The sequence below is a fragment of the Chiloscyllium plagiosum genome, chromosome 13 (assembly GCF_004010195.1).
Source record: "Chiloscyllium plagiosum isolate BGI_BamShark_2017 chromosome 13, ASM401019v2, whole genome shotgun sequence".
Lineage (NCBI taxonomy): Eukaryota > Metazoa > Chordata > Chondrichthyes > Orectolobiformes > Hemiscylliidae > Chiloscyllium > Chiloscyllium plagiosum.
This window is the reverse complement of record NC_057722.1, coordinates 36,298,601-36,325,211: the sequence shown is the minus strand read 5'-3', so window position 1 is coordinate 36,325,211 and position 26,611 is coordinate 36,298,601. Positions and strand designations below refer to the sequence as shown.

Below are 26,611 nucleotides of genomic sequence, written 5' to 3'. Positions count from 1 at the left end.
TTCATCTTATAGAATGACCATATCGGTTTCAGTTCATGTGTTAATCCCAGAACTTTTTTAAGTACATTCTCAAGTGAACTTTAACAATAGGTGCCATGTCAGCCCAGATAATGCATTGAAGGTGTGAGGTGCCATGTGTGAGGCTGTCTGTGCCCCAATGTTCAGACTGATTCTATTTCGAAACAAAGGATTACAGAATCTTACATGGATTCATGCAGTTTTTGATCAAAATAAAACATAATTCTGCAAGTAAAAATTCACCCCCCAAACTTATGTGGGTGTGCGGGATGGGGGGGTAGGTATGAATGTCTGTGAGAGTATGTGTAGATGTCTGAGTGTAAAGGGGTGTAAGTCTGAGAGAGGGTGCGTGTGTAGGAATATATGTGTGAGGGTATGAGAGAGGGTCTGTGTGTGTGTGTGTGTGTAGGTAGGTAGGTAGGTAGTGCAGTGGGGTCACCTGTAGTGTGACATGAACCCAAGGTCCCGGTTGAGGCCATCCCCATGGGTGCCAAACTTGGCTAACAGCCTTTGCTTTGCCACTTTGCGTTGTTGCCTGTCCTGGAGGATGGTCACCCGAAGGTCAGAGGTCAAATGTGTCAGACCACTGTAGTATTTTCCGGCTGGGAGGGAATACTCCTGCCTGGTGATTGTTGTGTAGTGTCTATTCATCCATTGCCGTGGACTCTGCTCGGTCTCACCAATGTACCTTGCACCAAGGCACCCTTGCCTGTAGCGTATGAAATAGACAACGCTGGCTGAGTCACGAGTACCTGCCAGTACATGGTGGATGGTGTAATGGTTGTATCTGTGTCAACACTGACACATCTTGCAGCGTCTACCGAGACAAGATTATACTGTACGGTGTTGTCCTGAAAGTCGGCAGTTTGCTGTGAACAATGATCTGTTTGAGGTTTGGTAGTTGTTTAAAGGCAAGAGGTGGAGGCAGGAGGAAGGTCTTGGCGAGGTGCTCATCCTCATTGATAATGTGTTGCAGGCTGCGAAGAACATGGTGTAGTTTCTCGGCTCCTGAGAAGTACTGGACAATGAAGGGTACCCTGTCGGTTACAGCTCGTATCTGTCTCCTGAGCCCCGTCGGAACTAGCGGTCAATGAGTTGTGCATCGTACCCTGTTTCTATGAGGGCATCCTTGGGTACTTCCAAGTGCCCAACTATACAATTCATTTCCAACTTCAACCAAGGCCAAATATTTAAGTGGACATCCAAACTGCTCTAGTAAGATGATTTGCACCTTTAATTATGTTGAAGTTTTAACACTATAGCATAACACAACAGTTGCGTTCCTCCGCAAATTCATGCTATAAAAAATTGTGCTATGTAAAACTGCTGTAGAAAATTGCTACATCCGTTCAGCAGAAAGTTCACATTATCCAAACAGTGTCCATGACTCGTCAATTGCATTATAGCCAATTTGCGTTGATGGAACCTGTGTGAAACCGGAACAACCTGTCCTTTAACAAATAAGAACAAAAAGAATTTGGGCTTTACCACTCAGTGTGATTCGTTCGTTGTACACAGACACCTTCTAAATGTCCAGTCTTTCAGTGTAATGCCAAGAAATAATTGATCTGTACATGGTTGTTCCATAACCTTGCAATTTGTTAATGACTCATACTTGATCATTATTTTTCACAGAAATAATAAATGTTTCAATTTATTTGTGAAAAAAAGACAAAAGTAACTACTTTGATTGCACCTTAATACCCATACTTTATTTTTAAAGATTTTATATATCTAGTGGTGTACTCTCCTGAGTCATAACGCTCCAGATTCAAGTCCCACATCAGGCTTGAACACACAAATCCAGGCTGACATTCCAGAGATGCCATCAGATGAGGGGCATAACTTTAAGGTAAGGAGCAGGAGAGTTGGAGAGAACGTGAGGAAAAATGTTTTCACTCAGAGTGTGTGGGAATCTGGAACTCACTGCCTATAAGTGAGACAGAAGCTCTCATAACATTTAAGAAGTATTTAGATGTACACTTATGATGTCAAACCATGTAAAGCTACACACCAAATGCTGGAAAAGGAGATTAGAATAGTTAGGTGGTTGTTTTCGACCAGTGCAGACTCAAATAGGTCAAAGGAACATTTTCTGTGCTGTAGACCTCTAGACTAAGAACCCTTTTGCTTGGCTAGACAAATGTAAAAGATTCCATGACATTATTTTGAAAAAGAGCAAAGAGTTATTGCCAGTATCACGGTCAATATTTATCCAATTGATAGTATAAAAGACAGATTATCTAGTTATTATCACATTGCACTTTGAGAGTTAGGCACAGATTGGCTGCCATGTTATCTACATTACAACAGTGACAATATTTTGAAAGTACTTCAGTGACTACAGAGAGCTTTGAGACATCTGATGGCCATCAAAAACATTGTAGAAATGCAATTCTTTCTTTTACACAAATTATTTGTCTCATTGTTATTTTTAAACAAATCATGGCTTTGGGTACTTGCGTTTCACTTTAGGAAAAATGCAATCAGACTTACTTCCATTATTTCTTTCTGGCTGGCCTTCATCTCAATCTCTCTCTCACTTTGGAACTGTTTTTTTAGGGCTTCGATCCGTTCAGTGAACATCTTTGATTCAATTTTGGCATCCTTGAATTCTTGTCCCCTTCAGAGTTTTCATGATAGGCAGGATGAGCAACAAAACGATAGCAGTTTAAATTTATACCATCGTTATCATCAAATACAAGTTACAAAGATAATAGATCTCACAATTATAGTTCTGTCCAATATAAGCCCTGAACACAAACTCTAGCAATTTGGCTGAGGCGAGATAAGAAAATTGTAACTGATCTCATGAAATTGAGCATGGTACTAAAATACTCGAACAGAACTAAAATCAATGAGAATCACAGATAAAATCTTTCAACTATTAGAATCCAAATGCATGGTCATGAATTTTGTAGGCCAAACATTGTAACCTCAGAACATTACTAGTGGAGTTTCTCAAAATAGTTTCCTCAGCCCAAACATCTCCATTTAACTGTTCACTTTTCATCCCACATTCTTCATTGCCATTCACAACTTCTGCCAATCTAAAGGAGATTCCAGACAAGGTTTAAGCTGACGACTTACAATTAAGATTCATGGTTCATAAATTTAGGAAATATCCATCTTCAAGAACATCACTAGACCTCAATGGCAACGCCATCAAGCCCTGACAATCCACATTCTGAGGAGCATTACTGACAGAAGCTTAACTAAACCAATCCCAATAACAAAATGACTATCAGAATGGACAGAGACTATGCTGTGAAATGAGTAGATCACCTCTTAACCCCTTGTGTTCTCTTCCCTGCCCTTTATTTGATCCAAAAGGTTCGTCAAAATGTGGGAACATGCACTTGCCAATGACTGCAGAGGCAAAAGCATTGAGAAAGCTCAACAGGGGTGGCACAGTGGCTCAGTGGTTAGCATGTTGCCTCACAGTGCCAGGGACCCCGGATCGATCCCAGCCTCGTGCGACTGTCTGTGTGGAGTTTGCACATTCTCCCAGTGTCATCCAGGTGCTCCAGTTTCAAAGATGTGCAGGTCAGGTGAATTGGCCATGCCAAACTGCCAATAGTGTTAGGTGCATTAGTCAGAGGGAAATGGATCTGGGTGGGTTGCTCTTCGGAGGGTCAGTGTAGACCAGTTGGGCCGAAGGGCTGGTTTCCACACCGTACGGAACCGAATCTAATCACACAGGACTATAACAGGAGAAGGCTATACGCTTGATTAATTTCCATGCCACTGGACACAATGCCGAATATCCATTCCTTCTGGGAATATATGATAAATTATCTACAGATCAACTGCTGTACAATTACTGTGACACCCATATCCCACTCTTTGAATTCTATCAAAAAGGACAACTGTAAGAAGATTATCACATCCAAATTCCTCTCCAAGTCACACATAGTTATGTACAAGGTGCACTGCAGTTACTCACTAAGGCTCTTCCAACAGCACGGTCCAAACTCAGACCTCTATCATCTAGAAGGACAAGTGCGGAAGATACATGGCACAACCACCACCTGCAATTTCTCCTGCAAGCCAAATACCATTCTGATTTGGAAGTTTACTGCTGTTCCTTCACCATTGATGGGTAAAAATTCTGGAACTCTCATTTCCAATAGCACTTTGGGTGCCAATATGTTCAAAGGACTACAGTGGTTCAAGAAGGTAGCTCACCACCATCTCCTCCAAAGCAATTAGGGATGGACAATGTTGGCTGAGCCAGCAACACCATAGCTGATTTAAAAGTTTTAAAATAGTTCACTTAAGTCTTGGAGTATGACTCTGGCACAGGACTGAACATTTATTTGGAGCAAAATTATGGCAGATGCTGGAATCTGTCCTGAATGCTATTCTAGACTCTAAATTCTCTCTGCATGGATGCTGTCTGACCCAGTGTGATCTCCACCATATGTTGTTTTCAGTATAGGACTGAACATTCTTTGAGTAAAAAGGATATTTTAGCAACTATAAATTTACAATTGCACTTATTCTGTATTTCCTTTGTATCAGGTTCCTCAAATTAAAACAGATTTGATGAGTTTCCAAAATATTACTTATAAAAGCAGTGTCAGCAAGACTATGATAAGGAATCTTTTCAAGTATTGAATCTTATTTTTAAAAAATGAAAATGAGACATATTTGAAAGTGGTTTATGGTGTTTTTTACTTTTGAAGTCAGAACAAGAAATAAACAGTCTTACGCAACAGTGGCTGCAACCTTCCCTGGAGTGCTTTCCAGGCAACTGGGAGCCAAGCCAATTAATCAGATTGGATTCTAAGGGAAATCCTACAAAAATAAAGAGGCAAGCTATTAAGTTAAAATTCCATAAGCATGTGGAGGACTCAGTTCATCAGTTTACACTTTGTTGTATGATGGATCCATGAAAAGACCATCAGATCTTCCAGACGGTAGTTGACATCACAGTTAATTTAATCTACAAGCATATTGGAGAAGGTTTTTTTTTCTCAGTTGTGAATAATGTACATGGGTGTTTTTGGAGATTGTACTTGGGATGTTTGGGGATTTGTAATGGTGTGTTTTTGGGTGTTAACAGGAATCATTACTATGTGATGCAAAATCATTGTGTTCTAAATAAATAGTTGGGTTTATTCATTTTTTTAATCTCCTTTGCTTAATAAACTTTTGGTTTATTGTGCAGACCAATTGTGCAACATTGTGTGCCTATTATGAGAGATCACCCCAATAAAACCAAACAAAACAAGATCTATCAAGCCAGATTTCAGTCTGTGATCTGACTTACCCAACAATAACAAAAGTTGGGATCATAACAGAAGAATGAATAATGTATAGCTTGGAGGGATACTTGCAGATGGTAGTGACTTTCTCCTTCCAGCTGACTGAGGCTGTAGAGTTTGAAGGCACTGTCAAAGGAGCCTAGATGCTACATTAGAGCAGTAATAGTCGACAATATAATTTTGAGTGCATCCTAATCCATTTTCACCTTGAAACAGTGTGATTGCCACGTTAATAAGTTTGGTTCTTCAGATAAAAAATGCAATCAAATTACTCTGATTTTGTTGCGTATGATAAGGATTGTTGTTCAAACTACAAATTCAGAAATGCAATATTTTGAAAAACATTATAAATATAGCATCTTCTTACTTGTCCCGTTGCAAGTAACTTATCTCTGGTTCTCTTTGTCCAAGTCCTACTTGTAGATTCTCCACTGTCTGTTGGAGTTTTATGTGTGATGCCAGTACATTTTCTAAAGTCACTGTCATTTGACTATTATCTTGCTTAGAATCTGTTAAACTTTCCTGAAGTTTTACAATCTGGAAAGTAAGTTAACATTCAAATTAGTTAAGGAATGGAGTTGTGAATTATTAAAGCACAAGTGGGTTCTTGATAGTAGGGTCTTGGATACTACCTTAGATAGTTCCACAGCTAAACGCCAACCTTCACATTTAAGACTTTTTTCTAAAACTTATTTGTCTTTCTTTTATGCATCTGCACTGACATTCAATAACAAGCCAACAGGTATGAAAAAACAGAGCTATCATAATATACTTCCTAGACATTGAAGTTTCTTCAGAATCAAACTATGAATAAATAAATAATATTGTTGAAAACTAAACATGATTATTTGATCTCTTCAGCAATACTGCAGTGAACATCATGTGCTGTGGCAAAATAATTGTTCAGCTGATAATTCAGTAGAGTCGTTTCCACGCAGTGGGAGTAGCTCCATGCAGATTCTTATTATCACAACTGAGAAGCATTCAACATACTATCTGATCGATGAATCTTAATGCTGATTCTGTTCTCGTATATTTGATTTTTATGGAAGTAGCACTGTTTACTTTCCAAAATGAATGAAGTCCATCTGAACCAATATCTGACCATACTGTTTTTCCATAAAAGTACATAAATCAATTATCCTTACGAACAGTTACAATATAAAGAAAAAAGCATTTTTATTCGTGTTTTCACCTTGTGTGTTTCTCTTACTTCCATCACCTCTATATATTTTCTTAACTTTTGGATTTCTTGAAAGGCTTCATCACGAGATTTAATTGCCATTGCAAAATCTTCCTCTTTTTGTTTCATTAACAACTGAGCCTGGTCAAAAGAGAAGTCAATATATACTGACAACAAGGAACATATGAAATGCAAGTTTTGCAATGATTTTTGCAAGGAATTCACTTCTAGTTTATTAATTCAAAGGTATGTAGAAACTCTAATTCAAACAATTCAGCAGGGTGAATATTAACCCATTAAACAAAAACAAAGTTCAAAAATGCAAAATCAGAATCCTTACCTGAATCTGCCACCTTCTGGTTTTAATGGAGGAGTAACAGCGGATAGGAAACCAAACCCCACCCAAAGAGTTGCCCAAAGTCAGCAACTCATCGCTAAGTGCAACAAGACAAAGAGTGCCAAGTATAAAGCTCAGAGAATGGTGGAATCTTAAGGAATAATTTTAAAGGCTAATCTCTTTCTAACATTTAGTCTAATTTTCATTTAACATTTAACTACATTCTTAAAATTGTTTCTTTCAGTCTTAGGAATAAATAGGATCCCAATGAGAGATTCTGGATTAGTGGTGCTGGAAGAGCACAGCAGTTCAGGCAGCATCCAAGGAGCAGCGAAATCGACGTTTCGGGCAAAAGCCCTTCATCAGGAATAAAGGCAGAGAGCCTGAAGCGTGGAGAGATAAGCTAGAGGAGGGTGGGGGTGAGGAGAAAGTAGCATAGAGTATAATAGGTGAGTGGGGAAGGGGATGAAGGTGACAGGTCACGATATGGTTGAAGAGTTTCAGGGCAGAGGAAATGACCTGGGAGTCGCAGTGGGAGAGGGACTCCCTGAGATTCTTATAATGAGAGAAACTAGTGATTTACTTCAGCCGCTAATTCTTTTTTCTTGTCAGCAGTGCTGACTCACCTCTGAAGAATTTCAATTAAGAAAACACAGATGATCTTGCACACAAAGTTAGCAAGCACAAAAGGAATAGTTCATGATTGAGTTCAGCTTGAAACAGAATGAGAGTTAGCAATTTTGAGAGTGAGAGAATTTGTTGCAGTGTAGGAGGAGATGCTGTTCTGACCTATTATGTAAAAGAAATGGGCCAAGAGAGCAGCCAGACAGCAGCCACAGCAGGATGTGAGGGCTGGAGCCTGAAAATTAATTAAATGAACAGATAGATGAGTCGTCAGTGAGCTTGTGTCTTCTTCCTTTCTATAAACAGGAGAACTTTAAATTGATAATGGGAATATACAAATGTTATAATAAATTTAGAATTTAACTAGTTAAGTTGCTTGATATAACAATAGATTATTGTTGGGTTATTTCTTAACATAGTTAAATTAAATGCAATAAATATGGCAGGGCAAATAATGTATTGCACCTATCGCACATGGGAGCTGGCAGACAGCAGCAATCACGTCTGCAATAAATGTTTATGATGATTTAGAAGCTGAGCTACAGACACAGTGATGCATCAAGGAGGAGAAAAATTACCTGGATACTTTGTTCAAAAAGTTAGTCAAACCCCTGAGACTAAGGTCTTTTGATTTGGTCTGTGGTCAGGTTCAGGAAGATTTGACTGCAAGTGAAGTAGACAAAGCAGCAGAGGAATTGAAAACCCTTAGAACTTGTAATTTTCTAATAGATTTGAGGATCTTGCAACATATTTGGATGAGAGTGGGGGCTATAAGTTGAATTAGCAAACCAACCATGGCAGTGTGACACAGAAAGTCTTCAAGGGGGTGGACGAAACAGGAATGTAGTGGCAGTAACGGACAGGATAAATGGCAGACAAGTTTTGTACTGCTGAAAGTGGGGCTAGAAGGGTGTACCTTACAGTGGGGTCAGATTGTGATGAGGATCCAGTTATGTGGTCAGTTATATGTGCACTGAAGAAGTATCGGGTAAAGTGGGAGATGTAATGTTGGGGCAGGCTTCACATGAACTGTGCTGAGACCAATGTTCTAGCAAATTGTACAACCATGTCAGCAGAGTTGGTTTTAGACTAAATAGTGGGGATTTAGACCTTAGAAAAGGAGGTGGTTAATCAATTGAAATAATGAGATAGTAGAGAAAGGTAGGAATTCATGAACAAAACAGAAATTGTTGGAAAAATTCTGCAGGTCTGGCAGCATCTGTGGAGAGAAAGCATAGCGAACAGTTTGGGTACAGTGACCCATGCAACTCATGCAATTCATGATAACTAGAGTATGGCAGGCACAGACAAGGAACACAAACCTAAAAATAATACCACCAGATAAGGCCAGGGATTACAATATATCACAAAGGTAGAGTTAAAGGCTTTGTATCTGACTATGTGTTGAATTTATAATGAAATGAATGAAGTGTTAGTACAGACAAAATAAATATGAAGCAAAGGGAGGGCATTATGGCAGTCTCAAGAGTTTTCAGTCCTGTGATGAGTATCCTAGTGGCTGAATCTTTCAATTGTACAGTTTTGCACAAGATGCACACCTACAGTCTATCTGGAACAGACTGATTAAAATGCTACCTAAAATCCATTGTTAATAAGAATTGGAACAAAATTAAGAAAGTTGATTTGGGTTTGGGAATGATAATGCGTTAACATTTCTCATAAAATAGCTGGAATCAATTATTCTATTAGGGTAGATGTATCTAATGAAATATCATTGTTATTAAGTCATCGATGAAGAAAGCACAGATGAAACTTGAGATGGAAAATGACAAAGCTACTGTATTTGGAAAATCTACGAAAACTGCAGTTTCTATAACCAGGACACGTTTGTAAATATTTAATGGGGATAAGTGCTTAGACAAAAAAAGTCAATTGGGCTAAAACTTCATATGCAATTTGCCCATCCATCCCACCAAAAGGTCAAAACTTTTAATAAAGATCACAGGAGTAAGGGATGAAAAATACAATAAGGTTTTCCACTGACAGGTCTCTCCTATTAAGTATTCTATTTTGGTAACCACTTTTAGTAGTTGCCCCATGGATCTGATGGCCTCATTTTGATCATCAAAATAGATTTGACCTTTATCCAATAAACTGTCAATTTTAATAGTCTGATTCTCATACCTATACAATATATATGAACATCTGGATTAGGAGCAGGAGTAGGCCATTCAGCCATTTGAGACTGTTCCCTTATAAGATCAATGCTGATCTGATTGCAACCTCAAATCGGCATTCCTGTCAAGTGCTGATAAATTTTCACCCCCTTGCTTAATGAGAATCGAACTAAGACTGCCTTAAATATTGTCAAGGACTGTGCTTCCGACACCTTTGCAGGAAAATAGTTCCAAACATTCACGGCCCTTCTGAGTGAAAAATATTTACCTTATCTCGGTTTTAAATGGGCAACCCTTGACTTTTAAACAATGACTCCTAGTTATAAATTTTCCAATAGAGTCATCGAGATGTACAGCATGGAAACAGACCCTTCGGTCCAATCTGTCCATGCCGACCAGATATCCCAATCCAATCTAATCCCACCTGCCAGCACCTGGCCCACATCCTTCCAAGCCTTTCCTATTCATACACCCATCCAAATGTCTCTTAAATATTGCAATTGTACCAGCCTCCACCACTTCCTCTGGCAGCTCATTCCATACATGTACCACCCTCTGCGTAAAAAAGATGCTCCTTAGGTCCCTTTTATATCTTTCCCCTCTCACCCTAAACCTATGCCCTCTAGTTCTGGACTCCCCAACTTCATGAAAAAGACTTTGCCTATTTACCCCACCATGTCCCTCATAGTTTTGTAAACCTCTACAAGGTCACCACTCAGCCTCCGACGCTCCAGGGAAAACAGCCCCAGCCTGTTCAACCTCTTCCTATAGCTCAAATCCTCCAACCCTGGCAACATCCTTGTAAATCTTTTCTGAACCCTTTCAAATTTCACAACATCTTTCTGATAGGAAGGAGACCAGAATTGTACGCAATATTCCAACAGTGGCCTAACCAATGTCCTGTAGAGCCGCAACATGACCTCCCAACTCCTGTACTCAATACTCTGACCAATAAACGAGAGCATACCAAATGCCTTCTTCACTCAAAGTTTGTGCGAAGATTTGTAGCTCGGGTGCCTTCTTCACTACCTTATCTACCTGTGACGCCACTTTCAAGGAGTTATGAACCTGCTCTACAAGGCTTCTTTGTTGAGCAACACTCTCGGACCTTACCATTAAGTGTCTAAGTCCTGCTAAGGTTTGCTTTCCCAAAATGCAGCACCTCGCATTTATCTGAATTAAACTCCATCTGCCACTTCTCAGTCCATTGGCCCATCTGGTCAAGATCCTGTCGTAATCTGAGGTAATCTTCTTCGCTGTCCACTACACCTCCAATTTTGGCGTCATCTGCAAACTTACTAACTGTACCTCTTATACTCACATCCAAATCATTTTTGTAAGTGACAAAAAGTAGTGGACCCAGCACCGATCCTTATGGCACTCCACTGGTCACAGGCCTCCAGTTTGAAAAACAACCCTCCACCACAACCCTGCCTTCTACCTTTGAACCAGTTCTGTATCCAAATGGCTCGTTCTCGCTTTATTCCGTGAGATTTAACCTTGCTAACCAGTTTCCTATAGGGAATCTTGTCGAATGCCTTACTGAAGTCCATATAGATCACATCTACCACTCTGCCCTCATCAATCCTCTTTGTTACTTCTTCAAAAAACTCAATCAAGTTTGTGAGACATGATTTCTCATGCACAAAGCCATGTTGACTATCCCTAATCAGTCCTTGCCTTTCCAAATACATGTACATCCTGTCCCTCAGGATTCCCTCCAACAGCTTGCCCACCACCGAGGTCAGGCTCACTGGTCTATAGTTCCCTGGCTTGTCTTTACTGCCCCTCTTAAACAGTGGCATCACGAACCTTCACCTCTTCCTGCACCTCAGCTGTGACTATTGATGATACAAATATCTCAGCAAGAGGCCCAGCAATCACTTATTTAGCTTCCCACAGAATTCTAGGGTACACCTGATCAGGTCCTGGGGATTTATCCACCTTTATGAGTTTCCAGACATCCAGCACTTCCTCCTCTATAATCTGGACATTTTGCAAGATGTCAACATCTATTTCCCTACAGTCTATATCTACCGTATCCTTTTCCACAGTAAATACTGATGCAAAATACTCGTTTAGTATCTCCCCCATTTTCTCCAGCTCCACACAAAGGCCACGTTGCTGATCTTTGAAGGGCGCAATTCTGTCCCTAGTTACCCTTTTGTCCTTAATATATTTGTAAAAACCTTTTGAATTCTCCTTATTTCTATTTGCCAAAGCTATCTCATGTCCCCTTTTTGCCCTCCTGATTTCCCTTGTTAAGTATACTCCTACTTCCTTTATACTCTACTAAGGATTCACTCGATCTATCCTGCCTATACCTTACATATGTTTCCTTCTTTTTCTTAACCAAAACCTCAATTTCTTTAGTCATCCAGCATTCCCTATATCTACCAGCCTTTCCTTTCACCCTGACAGGAATATACTTTCTCTGGATTCTTGTTATCGCATTCCTGAAGGCTTCCAATTTTACCCGTGAACATCTGCCCCCAATCAGCTTTTGAAAGTCCTTGCCTATTACTGTCAAAATTAGCCTTTCTCCAATTTAGAACTTCAACTTTTAGATCTGGTCTATCCTTTTCTATCACTATTTTAAATCCAATGGAATTATGGTCACTGGCCACAAAATGCTCCCCCACTGACGCCTCAGTCACCTGCCCTGCCTTATTTCCCAAGAGTATGTCAAGTTTTGCACCTTCTCTAGTAGGTACATCCACATACTGAATCAGAAAATTTTCTTGTACATTGAAATTCCTCTCCATCTAAACCTTTAACACTATGGCAGTCCCAGTCGATGTTTGGAAAGTTAAAATCCTCTACCATAATTACCCTATTATTCTTACAGATAGCTGAGATCTCCTTACAAGTTTGTTTCTCAATTTCCCTCTGACTATTAGGGGGTCTATAATACAATCCCAATAAGGTGATCATCCCTTTCTTATTTCTCAGTTCCACCCAAATAACGTTTTGGATGTATTTCCAGGAATATCCTCCCTCAGCACAGCTGTAATGCTATCCCTTATCAAGAACACCACTCCCCCTCCTCTCTTGCCTCCCTTTCTATCCTTCCTGTAGCATTTGTATCCTGGAACATTAAGCTGCCACTCCTGCCCATCACTGAACCATGTTTCTGTAATTGCTATGATATCCCAATCCCATGTTCCTAACCATGCCCTGAGTTCATCTGCCTTCCCTGTTAGGCCCCTTGCATCGAAATAAATGCGGTTTAATTTATTAGTCCTACCTTGTCCCTGCCTGCCCTGACTGTTTGACTCAAAGAGCTGTCCCCTTCAAATTTCAGTGCAATCCATCCTTCTTGTACAGGTCGCTTATACCCCAAAAGAGATTCCAATGATCCAAAAATGTGAATTCTTCTCCCATACAGTAGCTCCTCAGCCATGCAATAATCTGCTCTATCCTCTTATTTCTGCCCTCACGAGCTCGTAGCACTGGGAGTATTCCAGATATTTCTATGGTCGAGGACCTCCTTTTTAAATTCCTGCCTAACTCTCTGTAATATCCCTTCAGAATCTCAACCTTTTCCCTTCCCTGGCCCCTCTCCCCCGTGAGAACATTCTGCACCCTCTCGGAGACATCCTTGATCCTGGCACCATGGAAGCAACACACCATTCTGCTTTTTCGCTGCTGGCCACAGAAACGTCTGTCTGTACCTCAGACTCAAGAATCCCCTAACACAATTGATCTCTTGGAACCTGACATACCCCTCATTACTTTAGAGGCAGTCTCAATAACAAAAACTTGGCTGTTCGTGCTACGTTCCCCTGAGAATCCATCACCCCCTACATTTTCAAAACGGAATACTTGTTTGAAATGGGTATGGCCATAGAATACACCTGCACTAGGTGGCTACCTCTCTTACCTTTCCATCTATGTGACTGTATCTGAGACTTCCCCCCCCCACTTCCTATAACTGCCATCCATCACATACTGTTGCTGTTGCAAATTCCTCATTGCTTCTAACTGTCTCTCCAACCGATCTGATAAGATTCGCAACCAACAACATTTATGGCAGTAACCCTTAAACTCTCTTTAAATTCCCACATCTGACAAGAAGCACATTTCACTCTACTGAAGGCCATTTTTGCTCCTTCACAATCTACAGACCCAGAAAATACTGTCTTATTCCTCTACAAAACACTGCCCCAGGTTAGATTAATAGTTAAGGCTTATATTTTAAGTTTAATTAAGAGACATATCTCAAAAAACATATAACCAAGAAAGAACCCACTCTACTCACTACTGCAGACTTTCTCTAGATCACTTAAAACAATTAACTTATCTGATTCTGTGCCATGAACCTCGCCCAAACAGTTCCTCCAAGATCAGTTGTGAATTTCACTGTTAATTTTACCATTCGCACTTCGATGTCCAGCAATACATGAATTCAAACAGCAAAGGCAGTACTGTGCTGGTTCACTCTGGTGTCAGTTTCTTTTTCTCTCCCTCTCCTGCACTGACCTCACCATGTGCTTTCTTTATCTGTTCTTCTCCCTTTTAAAACTGCTTTTGTTTTGACATTTTTTTTCCAAAGTTCCAAAACAATGCAACAGCATATAAAACAGTAACTGCTGCTCCTGGAATTCAAGGAAACCACCTCCAGCACCTAAAATACCTCAAAAAAAGGAGCAGCTGTTACAGCCAGAAATTTTTCCCATCGTTCATCTTGGATTACCCACATAAAACACCTTTTTTGCATCTTCCTCAGGGTCTAATATTTTTCAAGCAAGTCACCTCTTATTCTTCTAAACTCCAGCAGATACCTGCCTAGCCTATCCAACATTTCCTCAGAAGGGCCCTCGCCCTCACTCCAGGTATTTGTTTTGTAAGCCTTCTCTGAAGTGCATTCACCACATTTAAATCCTTCCTTAAATAAAGCAATTAAAATTGTGTACGGTCTCACCAGTGTGCTGTATAACTAAAACATAACCTCCCTACTTTGCATTCAATTCCCCTTGCAATAAATAATGACATTCTATTAACTAGCCTAATACTTGCAAAATAATTTTTTTGAATCATGCATAGGGACGCCCAGATCTCTCTACACCTTAGAACTCTGGAATCTCTAGTCATTTTAGATAATATGCTTTTTAATTCCTTCTGCTAACATGAACAATTTCACATTTTCATATGTTAACAACATTTGCCACATCTTTAACCACTCATGTAATCTAAATTTTTGTAGCCTCATGAAATTTATATTCCTATTAGCGGTGGCACGGTGGTTAGCACTGCTGCCTCACAGCGCCAGGGACCAGGTTCGATTTCAGCCTCTGTTGACTGTCTGTGTGGAGTTTACACAATCTCCCAGTGTCTGTGTGGGTTTCCTCTGGGTGCTCTGGTTTCCTCCCACATCCAAAGTTGTGCAGGTCAAGTCAATTGGGCATGCTGGATTGCCCATAGTGTTAAGTGCATTAGACAGAGGGAAATGGGTCTGGGTGGGTTACGTTTCAGAGGATTGGTGTGGCTTTGTTGGACCTAAATTTGTGTAGTCAGCAAACTTGACAACCATACCTTCCAGGCCTTATCGAGGTAGGTTATATAAATTGTAAAGCATTCAAGTATCAGCTCCAATTCATGTGGAACATGTTACATCTTGCCAATATGAAAAAGACTCACTTATGCCTACAGTTTGTTTTCTGTTAGTCTGAAAACCTTCTATCGAAGCTAATAAACTATCTCTACACCATGACCTTTTAATTCCAGCAATCACCCTTGATGTGACACCTCATTTAGTTACCCACATAAAGTAAATCCACCAGTTCCTCAGCACATTGGTCAAAAATGATTTCCCTTTCATGAAATAATCTTGACTCTGCCTGATTAACTTGAACTTATCCATGTCTCCTACTTTAATGTCTTAAATATTAGCTTCCCCATGACAGATGTTAACCTAAATGGCCTGCTTTCTGTTTCCTCTCAATTTTTTGAATAAAGGAGCTACATACACTATTTTCCAATCTTATCAAATGTTCTGAAAAACCAGAAAAATTTGGAAAACTGAAACTAATGCATTAACTATCTCACTATCCACACCTTTTAAAATCCCAAGACGAAGTTCATCAGGACCCAGGTACTAATAAGCCTGCAGCTCCAACAATTTATTTAGTTCCACCTCTTTAGTGATTGTGATTTTCCCAAATTCCTATCTCCCATCCATTTCCTGATTTATCACAGCTTCTGGGATGTTACTAATAGTAAAGACTGATACAAAGTATCTGGTTAATTCATCAGCTATTTCCTTATTTTCCATTATTAATTCTCCAGTACCATTTTCTATAAGATCAATGCTCACTTTTTAACTCTTTTTGTCCTTAAATATTTATGAAAAATCTTATGCTCTGGTTTTATATTTCTGTCTAGCTTTTTCTATGCTGGAATGTATTGTCTCTTTTGGTCATTTTTTGCTTGTTTTTCTTTTTTCTCCAATCTTCACACCAGCCCCCACCTATCTTGCACAATTACATGCTTTTTCTTTTGATGTGATACTATCTTTAATTTTTCTAGTTAGTTACAAATGATGGGTCTGCCTCTTGGAAATTTACTTGCTTGTTGGAATATATCTATTGGATATTTTGAACTACCCCCTTGCATGTCTCCTACTGCACTTCTGATGACCTACCCTTTCAGCAATTTTCCAATTCACTTCAGCCAGCTCTGCTTTCTTGCCCTCAAAACTGTCTTTATTTAAACCTATAAAAATAGTCTCTGAACCACTCCTCTTTCCCTAAAACTTAATGAAAATTCAATCACAATTTAAGTCACTGCTACCTAAGGGCATATTCACAATGAGATAATTAATTAATTGTATCTGGATGTAGAATTCCAGGCGTAGTACAGCCTGTTCTCAGCTTGACTCCAGAATGTGTTATTCTAAGCGACTATCCCAAAACCATTCTCGAAACTTCAAACCTAGGCTACCTGTGCACATTCCCCATTAAAATGTAGACTAAAATATCCTGTGATTATTGCCAGACCTTTCTGACAAGTTGTCACTATTTTTTCCTTTATGTTCCATCTTACTGTGTTGTGACTGTTGGGTGGGCATGTACACAAGAGAATTCCTATTATTATGGGATAGAGTTAGCAACTTAAATATTATCAGATGAATGTGTGCCTCAATTTGTCACAGAGATGATTAGGTGGGGGAATCTGATCCAGTGGGGATCGGAAGTTGGAGTCATGAGAACTCATAGCAAATGATGCACTCACAGACAGACCATTCTGATCATGCCCTGCAGACGTAAACACATATAACAGGTCCTCAAGCAGCCTATATCTCCATAATCTCAAATACATCCAGTAGGAAGTAATATTACACCAATATTCAAGTTGTTGATTACCTTTTAACTAGCACTGATAGAGGATTCTTTTGTGTCTTTAAAAACACATTTACAGCTGAATGTGTTTAAGATATATATGTTTTAACTAGAATGGGATCCTGTCCAACTCCATTTTGAGTTAACCCCTTCCCCCTAAGCTTTGATAGTCTGCATTGCCCTCAGCGAACTTTGCACGTAAACTATTGACTTGGTCATTTACTGGTGGTGGTTAATAGATGGAAAAAAAGACATAGGTGATTTGATGATGGAGGAGACAAAAACAAACATTTAGTTATGTATAATAGCACTTCTGTATAGAAAAGAAGAAATGGAAAAAAAGAACAAATTAACAGAAGGGGAAGATCTTGTGGCACAGTAGTAATGTCCCTATCCTTGAGCAAGGAGGCCTAGGCTCAAATACCACCTGCTCCAGAGGTGTGTCATAACAACATGGATGAGTTGGACCCTGTGTTGTATAACTCTATGATTCTATCAATTCTGGACTCTCCACTATATAAAAAAGATATTGTTAAATTTGAAAGGGTTCAGAAAAAATTTATAATGATGTTGCCGGGTTTGGAATTTTTGAGTCAAAGGGAGAGGCTGAATAGGCTGGAGATTTTTAACCTTGGAGCATCAAAGGCTGAGGGTGACCTTCTAGAGGTTTATATAATCATGAGGGACATAGATTTGGTCAGTAACCAAAGTTTTGTTTTCCCAGGTAAGGTATTCCAAAACTAGAAGGCATAGGTTTAAGGTAAGGGTAAAGATTTAAAAATGACCCAAGGGTTTTTTTTTCCCAAGAAGAGGGTAGGTAGTGCATATATAGAATGAGTTGCCAGAGGTATGGTGGAGGTGGGCACAATTACAATATTCAAGGTATCTGGATGGGTACCTGAATAGAAAGGGTTTAGAAGGATATGGGACAAATGCTGGCAAATCCTAAACAGATAAATTTAAGACAGCTGGTTGGCACGGATGAGTTGAACCGAAGAGTCTATTTCTGTGCTTTATGACTCTCTGAACAGGGTGATTAAAATACCTCTTATGGCATAGGTTTAATGTCCTTACCTCTGAGCCAGAAGGCAAGGGTTCAAGTCTCACCTGCTCTGGAGATGTGATCAGGTTCATTAAAAATATCTAACCAGTGTGGTAAGGTACAAAATGGGAGAACATCAGATCAGTGTTAGATACTGACTAAAGCCATGATCTCTGTCTATTCTGTATACTTCCAACACAAGTTCACACTGCACACTGACTGCCATGTACAAGGTGATGTTCAGTGTAAGCTAGTAAAATTTTAAATCTTATCTCATAAATGTTTCAATGTGCATTACCTGAGTATATTTGGTTTCTAGAACTGTGTTAAATTTCCGTAAGTGAACATTTGCAGAATTGACATCAGACATGCACTGCAATTCTTCTTGTAATTGCTCCACTCTGGCCTACAAACAACAGAAATGGCAATGATAATGATCTGTTCACATAGCATTGAAACTTAAGCAGTCACAAAAATACCATTTGGAATAATGATGCAGAATATTCTCACTGTTACTTTTTCATGGAATGCGAACATCAGTGACAAGGCCAGTATTTGTGGCCATCTCTAACTGTCCTTGAGAAAATGGTGGTGAGTTGCTTTCTTGAAGCATTGTAGTCCATCTGGCATAGGGACAATCACAGCACTGTGAGGAAGGGACTTCTAGGTTTTTTCGATCTCGCAAAGTGAAGGAACAGCAAATTAATTCCAAGTCAGGATGCTGTGCTTGGCTTGAAGGGTGTTTTTCAGATAATCATTGTCAATCTGGCTCCAAGTCAATCGAAGACTCTTCTAACTCCTTCCACACACCAGTCACACGTGTTCCTTTTATTTTGGAAAGCCCACCATCAAATCGCCCAATTAAATAAGTAACAACAAGCATTGCACACCAAGGCAAATGTTCATTAGACGTTTTCCAATCAACTTATTCAGACATGTTATTATACACATCTGGAGCAAATCGGGCTTGAATTTGACCAATGCAGCATAACAACCCAAGTATTATAACACACCACAGGAACAGGTGGGACTTGCATATGGGCCTAACAACTCAGAGACGGGGACACTATTACTGTGTCAAAAACCCAGGTCTGTTCCCTCTTTATATCAAATCAGTCAGCCCATTAATCAATTAACCCAATCATCTGCTTAACTATTTGCTATATTAACAGATTCCCTCTTAAAACGTTTTTTGAAGTTACAAACAATTCTCGAGTGGCTTGTTGCATTGTGGCACTGCCTCTAACTCTAGATCAGGAGGTCTAGGTTCAAGTCCCATCTCAGGATTTACTAACCACGAAGTTATGCCATAGCACATCTAAACAAACTGATCAGAACTTTACATGTAATCTTTGAACAAAACAAATGAAAATTAACTAGAATTATTTTCATATTATACATCTCATTCTCTAATACAAATGATCAGTAACAAAATTACTTCTTCTCATTCACATATAATATAGCCAACCTTTTATATTCACCTTCTTTATTTAAACAAAGGAAGTAACATCTTTAATCACAGTGATCTAAACACAAATGTACTCCCAAATGCCTGTTCTCCTTGTCCTTCTTGGTGGCAGAGGGTGCAGATTTTGAATATGGTTTCAAAAGAGGCCCAGTGGTTTGCTGCATTAAATCTTGTATATAGAATACACTACTGCCACTGCACCCATTTGGAGTAAATGCTTAAGGTTTGGTCCTGGGTGGGGTTGAACTACTTGAATGATTTTGAAATTAAATTCAACAGACTGGTTAGTCAAGTGGAGAGTATTCCACCACACTCTTGAATAATGCTTCCAGATGGTGGGCAGGCAATGCAGAGTCAGGAGGTGAGTTACTTCAGGATTCTCAACCTCTGAGCTGTTCTTGTAGCCAGAATGATTGTATGGCTGGTCCAGTCAAATCTTTGGTCAACGGTAACCAAAAAGATGTTAATGACAAGGAATTAAGCGATGGTAATTTTGATGCATGTTAAAGAGAGGTAGTTAGATTCTCTCCAGTTGAAGTTGGTCATTGCTTGACAGCTGTGTGGCAATACATTGCAATGAACTGGTTTATTAGTTACACAATCAATAATTCTTAGTAAACCTACAGGAGTATGACATCAGCCAAAGGCACAGCATTAGTTTTCACAAGTACACTAACAACACTCACTCCTACCTTATTACCATCTCTCTTCCCTCCTCCTCCATTTTTGCTATCAGACAACTTATCTGGCATTCAATACTGAGAAAAATGAAGCCACTGTTTTCAACTCCCACTCCAAATGCTATTCTCTAGCTATAGATATCATCTCTTTCTCTGGCAAGTTTAAAGTTAGGCCAGTCTGTTTGCAACCCGGACCTAAATTTTCAAGCCCAAGGAATATGCAGGTCAACACATTTTCCAACTTGTCCACACCCACCTCAGTAGAAATTCCTTTGAATGTGGATCAGAGGCCTTGAGATGAACAACACAGGCTGCCTCAATAGGTCTCCAGTGCCAAGGTAGGGTATTTAAAAGGGCAGTCTTGGTTCACAGGGACTTTTTCCCAGTTTTTTTTATGAAACATTAGGTCAACTAGCCCTTATCCCTCACTCCTCCAGCCACTCACATGCCAGCTCCATGCCAACTTAATGCTTAAATGTATCCTCAATCATCTTCATGGCCACTTATAGCCTACGTGCCAAATCAATGTCTGTTCAGAAATTTTATTTAAAAATGTATTCATTAAAGCCCATTAATTTTTTTTCATTCCTTTCATTTTTAATCCCTTATCAAAAGGGCCACAACACACTGCAGTACACCAGAACTGCAAAAAAGAGGAAGAAGAACACCTATACAATGTATTCGCCAAAAACGGAAACCCCCGCAATTTCATCAACAGATGCCTAAGGGAAAGACAACAGAACGAGGACATGCCGTAACCCAAAGGACTAGCCACACTACCATACATCAAGAGCATTTCTGAACTGACAGCCAGACTACTGCGACACTAGGACTCATAACAGCACACAAACCAACAGCCACTCTCAGACAACAACTCACCTGGACGAAGGACCTGATACCCAGCATGAGCAAAACCAATGTAGTGAACAAAATCCCATGCAAGGACTGCACAAACACTACAAAGGACAAACAGGAAGACAGCTAACGATCCACATCCATGAACACCAACTAGCCACGAAACAACATGACCAGCTATCCTTAGTAGCCACACACTCAGATGTCAAGCAACATGAGTTCGACTGGGACAACACTATTATCATAGGACAAGCCAAACAGAGAACAGCCAGGGAATTCCTAGAGGCATGGCACTCATCCATAGATTCAATCAATAAGCACATCAACCTGGACCCAATATACCGGCCGCTGCAGCGGACAGCTGGAACTGACAACTAGAAGCGGCAGAGACAAATCACTATAAATGCCGGAGGAAACATCACAGAAGCGCTTAACAGGAGGCTCCCAAGCACTGAGGATGTCACCTAGACAGGGGACGAAACATCTGCAACACAAATTCCCAGCTTGGCGAACAGAACCACAACAAAAAACAAACCTCTATTAATAAGCTCACAAAGTCAGTGAGTCCCTTGACAATATCTTTGAGCTGTCAATCAAACTATGAACTTCTTAAAAGGGTTGTGAGTTAAGCTTCAGCCATATAGTCAGTAATAAACAAAGTTAGCTAAGCATGGCGGGGGTGGGGGAGCACAGACAACAGATGTAAAGAAAAATGAATAACAAACAAGGTATTCAGACTGCCAAGGTCAGTAGCTAGATGCCAAACTACCATAGGAAGAATACTTAATGCCTATGAAGACTGTGAGAAACAAAGATTATATTGGATACATGGTTACTGAAGTGTGGGAATTGCAATATCATGCTGTAATCTGTATAATGCTTGAATGAGTTCTGTAACCCAGCAGTGAGCTTTAAAGTTCAGTGTTAAGGCTTCCTCTTCAAATGTGTGTAAAAAGTTAATAACTGTTACCTGTTCGCCTGAAGTTCTATATCAATTCATCCAGTACAACGACAACACTTATAAAAATATCTTATTGAAAATATTAATTCATATCATTTGTTGGAATTTTTGAAAATCTTTTCAAAGCCAATAGTATTTAAAATGATACAGCTGTGAAATGCACAAACTGATTTTTCAGAGACAGTCTATGAAATACTCAGTGCTAGGTCACCAAATTACAGAAGTTTAGTAACAGTGTGTTTGCTATGAATGGCAAGATAGTTGGCAAAGATGGCTAGCACTGTCTGAGCAAGCGCAGATGGCTAATTGCACATGCACAAGTGTGTGACAATGACGGTCACTGCCGGTTACTCTTGGTGTTCTCAGTCTTCACCTGGTGTATGAATGATAAAAGGTTGTGATGTGCTTCAACAAGAGGATGCTCCTGGCCAGAATAAAGAAAGCATTTTGCTGGCAGTGGGGTCAAGCTCTGGTCACAGATCTGGTTCAGTATCAGTAGGAAAATGAAACTGCAAGTGTAAAAATCTGTAGCCAAAGGCTTTTCTCAAAGTTAGCCCATCTCTCTGAACAGAGCTGAATCCGTATAAAATATGATCTCGGTCCCTTGGCCAGGTTCGTTCTCAACAAAGATCATTTCATATTAAGACAGCAACCAGTTTACTGATGCGGAATTTCATTTGATTTAATACTGGTTAAATCCCTACTTTTTCTGTCATAATAAAAGTTGCCTAGTAGACACTTCACGACCTCTTGTGTTCTATTTGGGCTACCCAGAGTGGTAGGTTACACAACTGGTGGTTACATAATTCACAGCCAGTAAAATGTTGAAGCAATGCTATATAGCACTAGACTAAGAAACTGAAAACATGCCAGATAATTTGCACACAGTAAGCTCAGATCAGATGACTATCAGAATAGTCTATGTTTTTGTCTGATAAGGAATAAATATCAGCTCAGATACCGGGGATAACTCAATCATTTGGTTTCACACCACTGTCACATGATTTTTTTAAGTCCATCCAATACAGCAGAGAAGTCAAGGTTATTATCTCAACTGAAACATGACACTACAACAACGTAGCATCCCCATACCACCTACACGCAGGACTGTTAGCCCAGATTATGTCTGCAGTGGGATTTGAATCTTCAACCTTCTGATTAAGAGGTGAGAGTGCTATCAGCTGAACTAAGTCTAATAGAACTGCATTATATGTGTGTGATATAATGACAGGTTTTTTTTAAATAACTGGCTCCTGAAAAGATCAAAGTCATTTCAAGAAAAATGGTTGCTCATAAAACTGTTTTGCAAAAAAATCATCAAATAGTCAACTTTACAAATTCATGTGCTCTCTTTTGACAAAATATATAGCAGCGGTTTTGTTGATGAAAAGAAGGAGATTGCCCAGCATTGTAGAATTAATTTAATTTTCATTCCATTGGTTTTAAGTGAATAAAAGTCAGATTAAATCAACAAACAATAGCTGATCCACTGTGCCAAATATCTCTCAGGCTGTAAAAATAAAAATGTATCCTTCATTATCTGCTAAATTCAACTGACTGGTAATACCATTTTTATTAGCAATTTCTATAACAAATTTTAAATTTGGTATTAGTAACTTGAAATACCTGTAGCCTTCCCTTGTCATAAGCCAACTTGTTTTTACTCTCTGTTATTTCAGCAAGGGCATGCTCGATCTGCTCCTGTGCATGCTGGGAAGGAAAAGAACAACTATTTTTTTAAAAAGTGATTGTTATGACTTTAAACATTCAGACATCATATTAACATTATTATAATTATATACCCGAGTGAAATACATTCGGTGTAATCTGCTGTGTTACTGATCACAGACATAAAGGAAAATTAAGTTGTTAAACTTCTCTCCATTGAGCTGTCCTCTGTTTTGACTTTCTAGCTCATAAGGGATCATTCTGACTTAACAAATCTGCTGAGAAGCTGATAGTTGCAGATTGACCATTCATTTCAAATTTAACCCAATTTTGCTTTCCAATTCAAAGAAAAGTAAAATCTGATCCACATGATTTTCCATCTGAGAACTGGGTGAAAAATCTATGAGGTTACAGAGGAAAAGATTAATTGTCAAAAATGGATGAGTTTTTGTCATGTGAGATGTAAACAGTTTAAAAATTTCAAATTTAATGCAACACACCTCACGATTTCTCACTTCTTGTAGTTGAGGCAGGAAGCAGCAGCAGGCAACATATTATCTGCAAGGTAGTCTTTTAAATATGGAGGAGAAAGTGAGGTCTGCAGATGCTGGAGATCAAAGTTGAAACTTTATTGCTGGAACAGCACAGCAGGTCAGGCAGCATCGAGGGAACAGGAGATTCGACGTTTCGGGCACAGGCCCTTCTTCAGTCTTTTAAATATCTTAACGCATCTCATAGTTTGTCTCCATTTTAAATTTTACACTGTCTGGTTGTGGTTCTCAAATAGCTGAATAATTCATAATAGCTGAAGAAAATGTGAGCTGGAGATTCCCTGCCTCACAGAATTAACCTGTCTTCCCTCATCCAGGGTCTGCCTACCATCACACACCAAGCCAAAATTTCTAATTTTTTAAGCTTTTGAAGTTCTTTTTTCTGATCACTCATACCTCCTCTGCCTTCTCTGCATTTCCTCTCTAAATAATTGCTTACCAATAGTGATCCTTTCAATCTCTTCTGTATTCTTCTGATCTTCCTCTTCACTGAAATAGCCTAATTTTCAATTCAGCTCTTTCTATCTCTTCAAACCAGCCTGGCCACCATAAAACCCTAACTCTTGATATGAATCAAATCTCCAAAAATCCCACCATCCTTGATCTCCATCCAAGCCTACAATCTCCTCCCCAGTCCCTTCTGATTCCTCCCTTCATGCTTTCTATGGTCTGTGGTTTGATACTAAAGATAGACTCCTTTAACAGCCAGTTAACCTCTTCAAATGAATGACCATGTAAGAAAAACAGACAAAAAAACTATCAAATTCAACAGTTAAATTTGGTAGGATACAAAGGAAGTGCTTTTTTCCAGGTTTCCAGACTGTACAACTACACCCTGCTGTATATATGAGCCATGGTATCAGTTTTTCTTCCATATTAATAACATGGGAGAAAAATAAACAGAGAACAATATTGACATTTTAATAATAATGACGATAACACAAAAATAGTTCCATTCTCTAAATCTGTTTGAGTGTTAATATTGTTTCTGAGGATTTTATTGCCCACCTGCTGATGTTCTAGAGCTGCTAGTTGCTTTAAAAGCTGTTCTTTTTCTTTCTCCTGTTTCTCCAAGGCAGCAGTCAATGCACTCAACTCAAGCTGCATAAAAATAATTAATGTTTTATTATCATTACTAATGTAGATGTTAATATTTTAAAATAATTATCTCAACTCTTAAAGGCAGAACTTAATCTCTTAACTGAACTTAAATCTTCAAAATCTCTTTACAATAATAGCAATACTTCTGACAACAGCTGCTTGGACCCATGCTGAAGGTTCTGAGCTTGAGTGGCTGCTGGATTCATTGATGGACATAGGCTGGATGAATGTTTCTGGATCAAATGTTTCCGGAGGTTGTCACCCACAGTCAAATGGAGTTCAGAATCATAAGTGGGTGGTCTCCAGGAAAAATATGAAGAAAGTCAATGAAGAAATCCTGATCACAAACAAGAGTCACAAAATTTTGAGGGCATGTTATCTGAAACCTGGCACATACAGTGAAGAAACACATAGAGGATACATCATAGAGTAGGAATGCAGTAGTTTATGACAATTCAACAGTCAAGGGAACAGACAGGTAGTTCTGCTCACATGAGATTCACTTGGCACATGGCTTTTCTGGTGCCAGGAGATAGTTCTCGGTCTCATCTATTTTGAGGATAACACATTCCATAAGTTTTTCTCTTTATTTTCCTTTTTCTCTGGATTATTCAGTCAGCTACGAGCAAACTGGCTTTGGGTAAAAAGGATGAGACAGTTCAATGCCTGGCCCAAAGACTGTGGTAGTAATGGATTTCAATTCATGGACACTAGTACCAATACTCTGGGAAAAGAGAGAGTTGTACCATTGAGATGTTCTTTACTTCAATCATGTTCCAGGATAATTTGCAGAGATATACATGAAAATATTGTGGTGGTCACATACCATTGATGGAATAAGATCACAGCAAGTTGATCAATGCTCTAAGATCATATGAAGACTGCTTGATTGTCACATAGGTACTATCATTGACTCCTATACATGTGGAACCCAACTACTTTGACAAATGTAGAAGTTTTCTGTGTTCAACTCACCTTAACAACTAAAGTGGATAGTCATAGTAGTCTGGTCAAATATGGCATTAATTTTTGTCATTGTCGGTAGCCCTGTGAAATCATGCAGATGTATCCCTGATATGGTTCTTCACGTTATGGTACCAGGCCTGGGGTAACATGCCTTCAAGGTGTTGTCATTCTCATTGGTGATCAGCATTTCTTCATTGGCTTTGTTCTTACTTTTCCTGGTGACCATCCACTTAAGATTCTGAATTCTATTTGGCTGTGGCTGATTACCTCCCAAAATATTTGATCCAGAAAACATTCAATCTCTATTAGTTATCCAATTGTTCTGATCCCAGATAACAGGACTAGACAGAATAGTTACAGGAAGGAAGTTCCCAATATTAAGTGAGGCTAGAACCAGGACTAAGAATAA

At 39.3% G+C, this 26,611-nt stretch overlaps 1 protein-coding gene and 1 long non-coding RNA gene across 10 annotated transcripts in view; one reads left to right on the top strand and one right to left on the bottom strand.

Annotated features, from left to right (window-relative positions):
* The window catches only part of ccdc150 (coiled-coil domain containing 150), a 135,910-nt gene that overhangs the window by 69,592 nt on the left and 39,707 nt on the right, over window positions 1-26,611 (bottom strand). For all 9 annotated transcript variants that reach the window (XM_043702194.1, XM_043702195.1, XM_043702193.1 and 6 more), the window contains 6 exons: window positions 25,144-25,236; window positions 23,543-23,626; window positions 18,251-18,358; window positions 6,484-6,612; window positions 5,656-5,825; window positions 2,515-2,641 (listed from right to left, as the gene is read on the bottom strand). In XM_043702194.1, the coding sequence (XP_043558129.1) occupies window positions 2,515-2,641; window positions 5,656-5,825; window positions 6,484-6,612; window positions 18,251-18,358; window positions 23,543-23,626; window positions 25,144-25,236 (711 nt within the window). The remainder of the gene's footprint in view (window positions 1-2,514; window positions 2,642-5,655; window positions 5,826-6,483; window positions 6,613-18,250; window positions 18,359-23,542; window positions 23,627-25,143; window positions 25,237-26,611) is intronic.
* On the top strand, window positions 998-20,751 carry LOC122555927. Its single transcript, XR_006313398.1, has 3 exons — window positions 998-1,233; window positions 1,742-1,870; window positions 20,716-20,751. It is a non-coding gene; the product is annotated as an uncharacterized LOC122555927 (long non-coding RNA).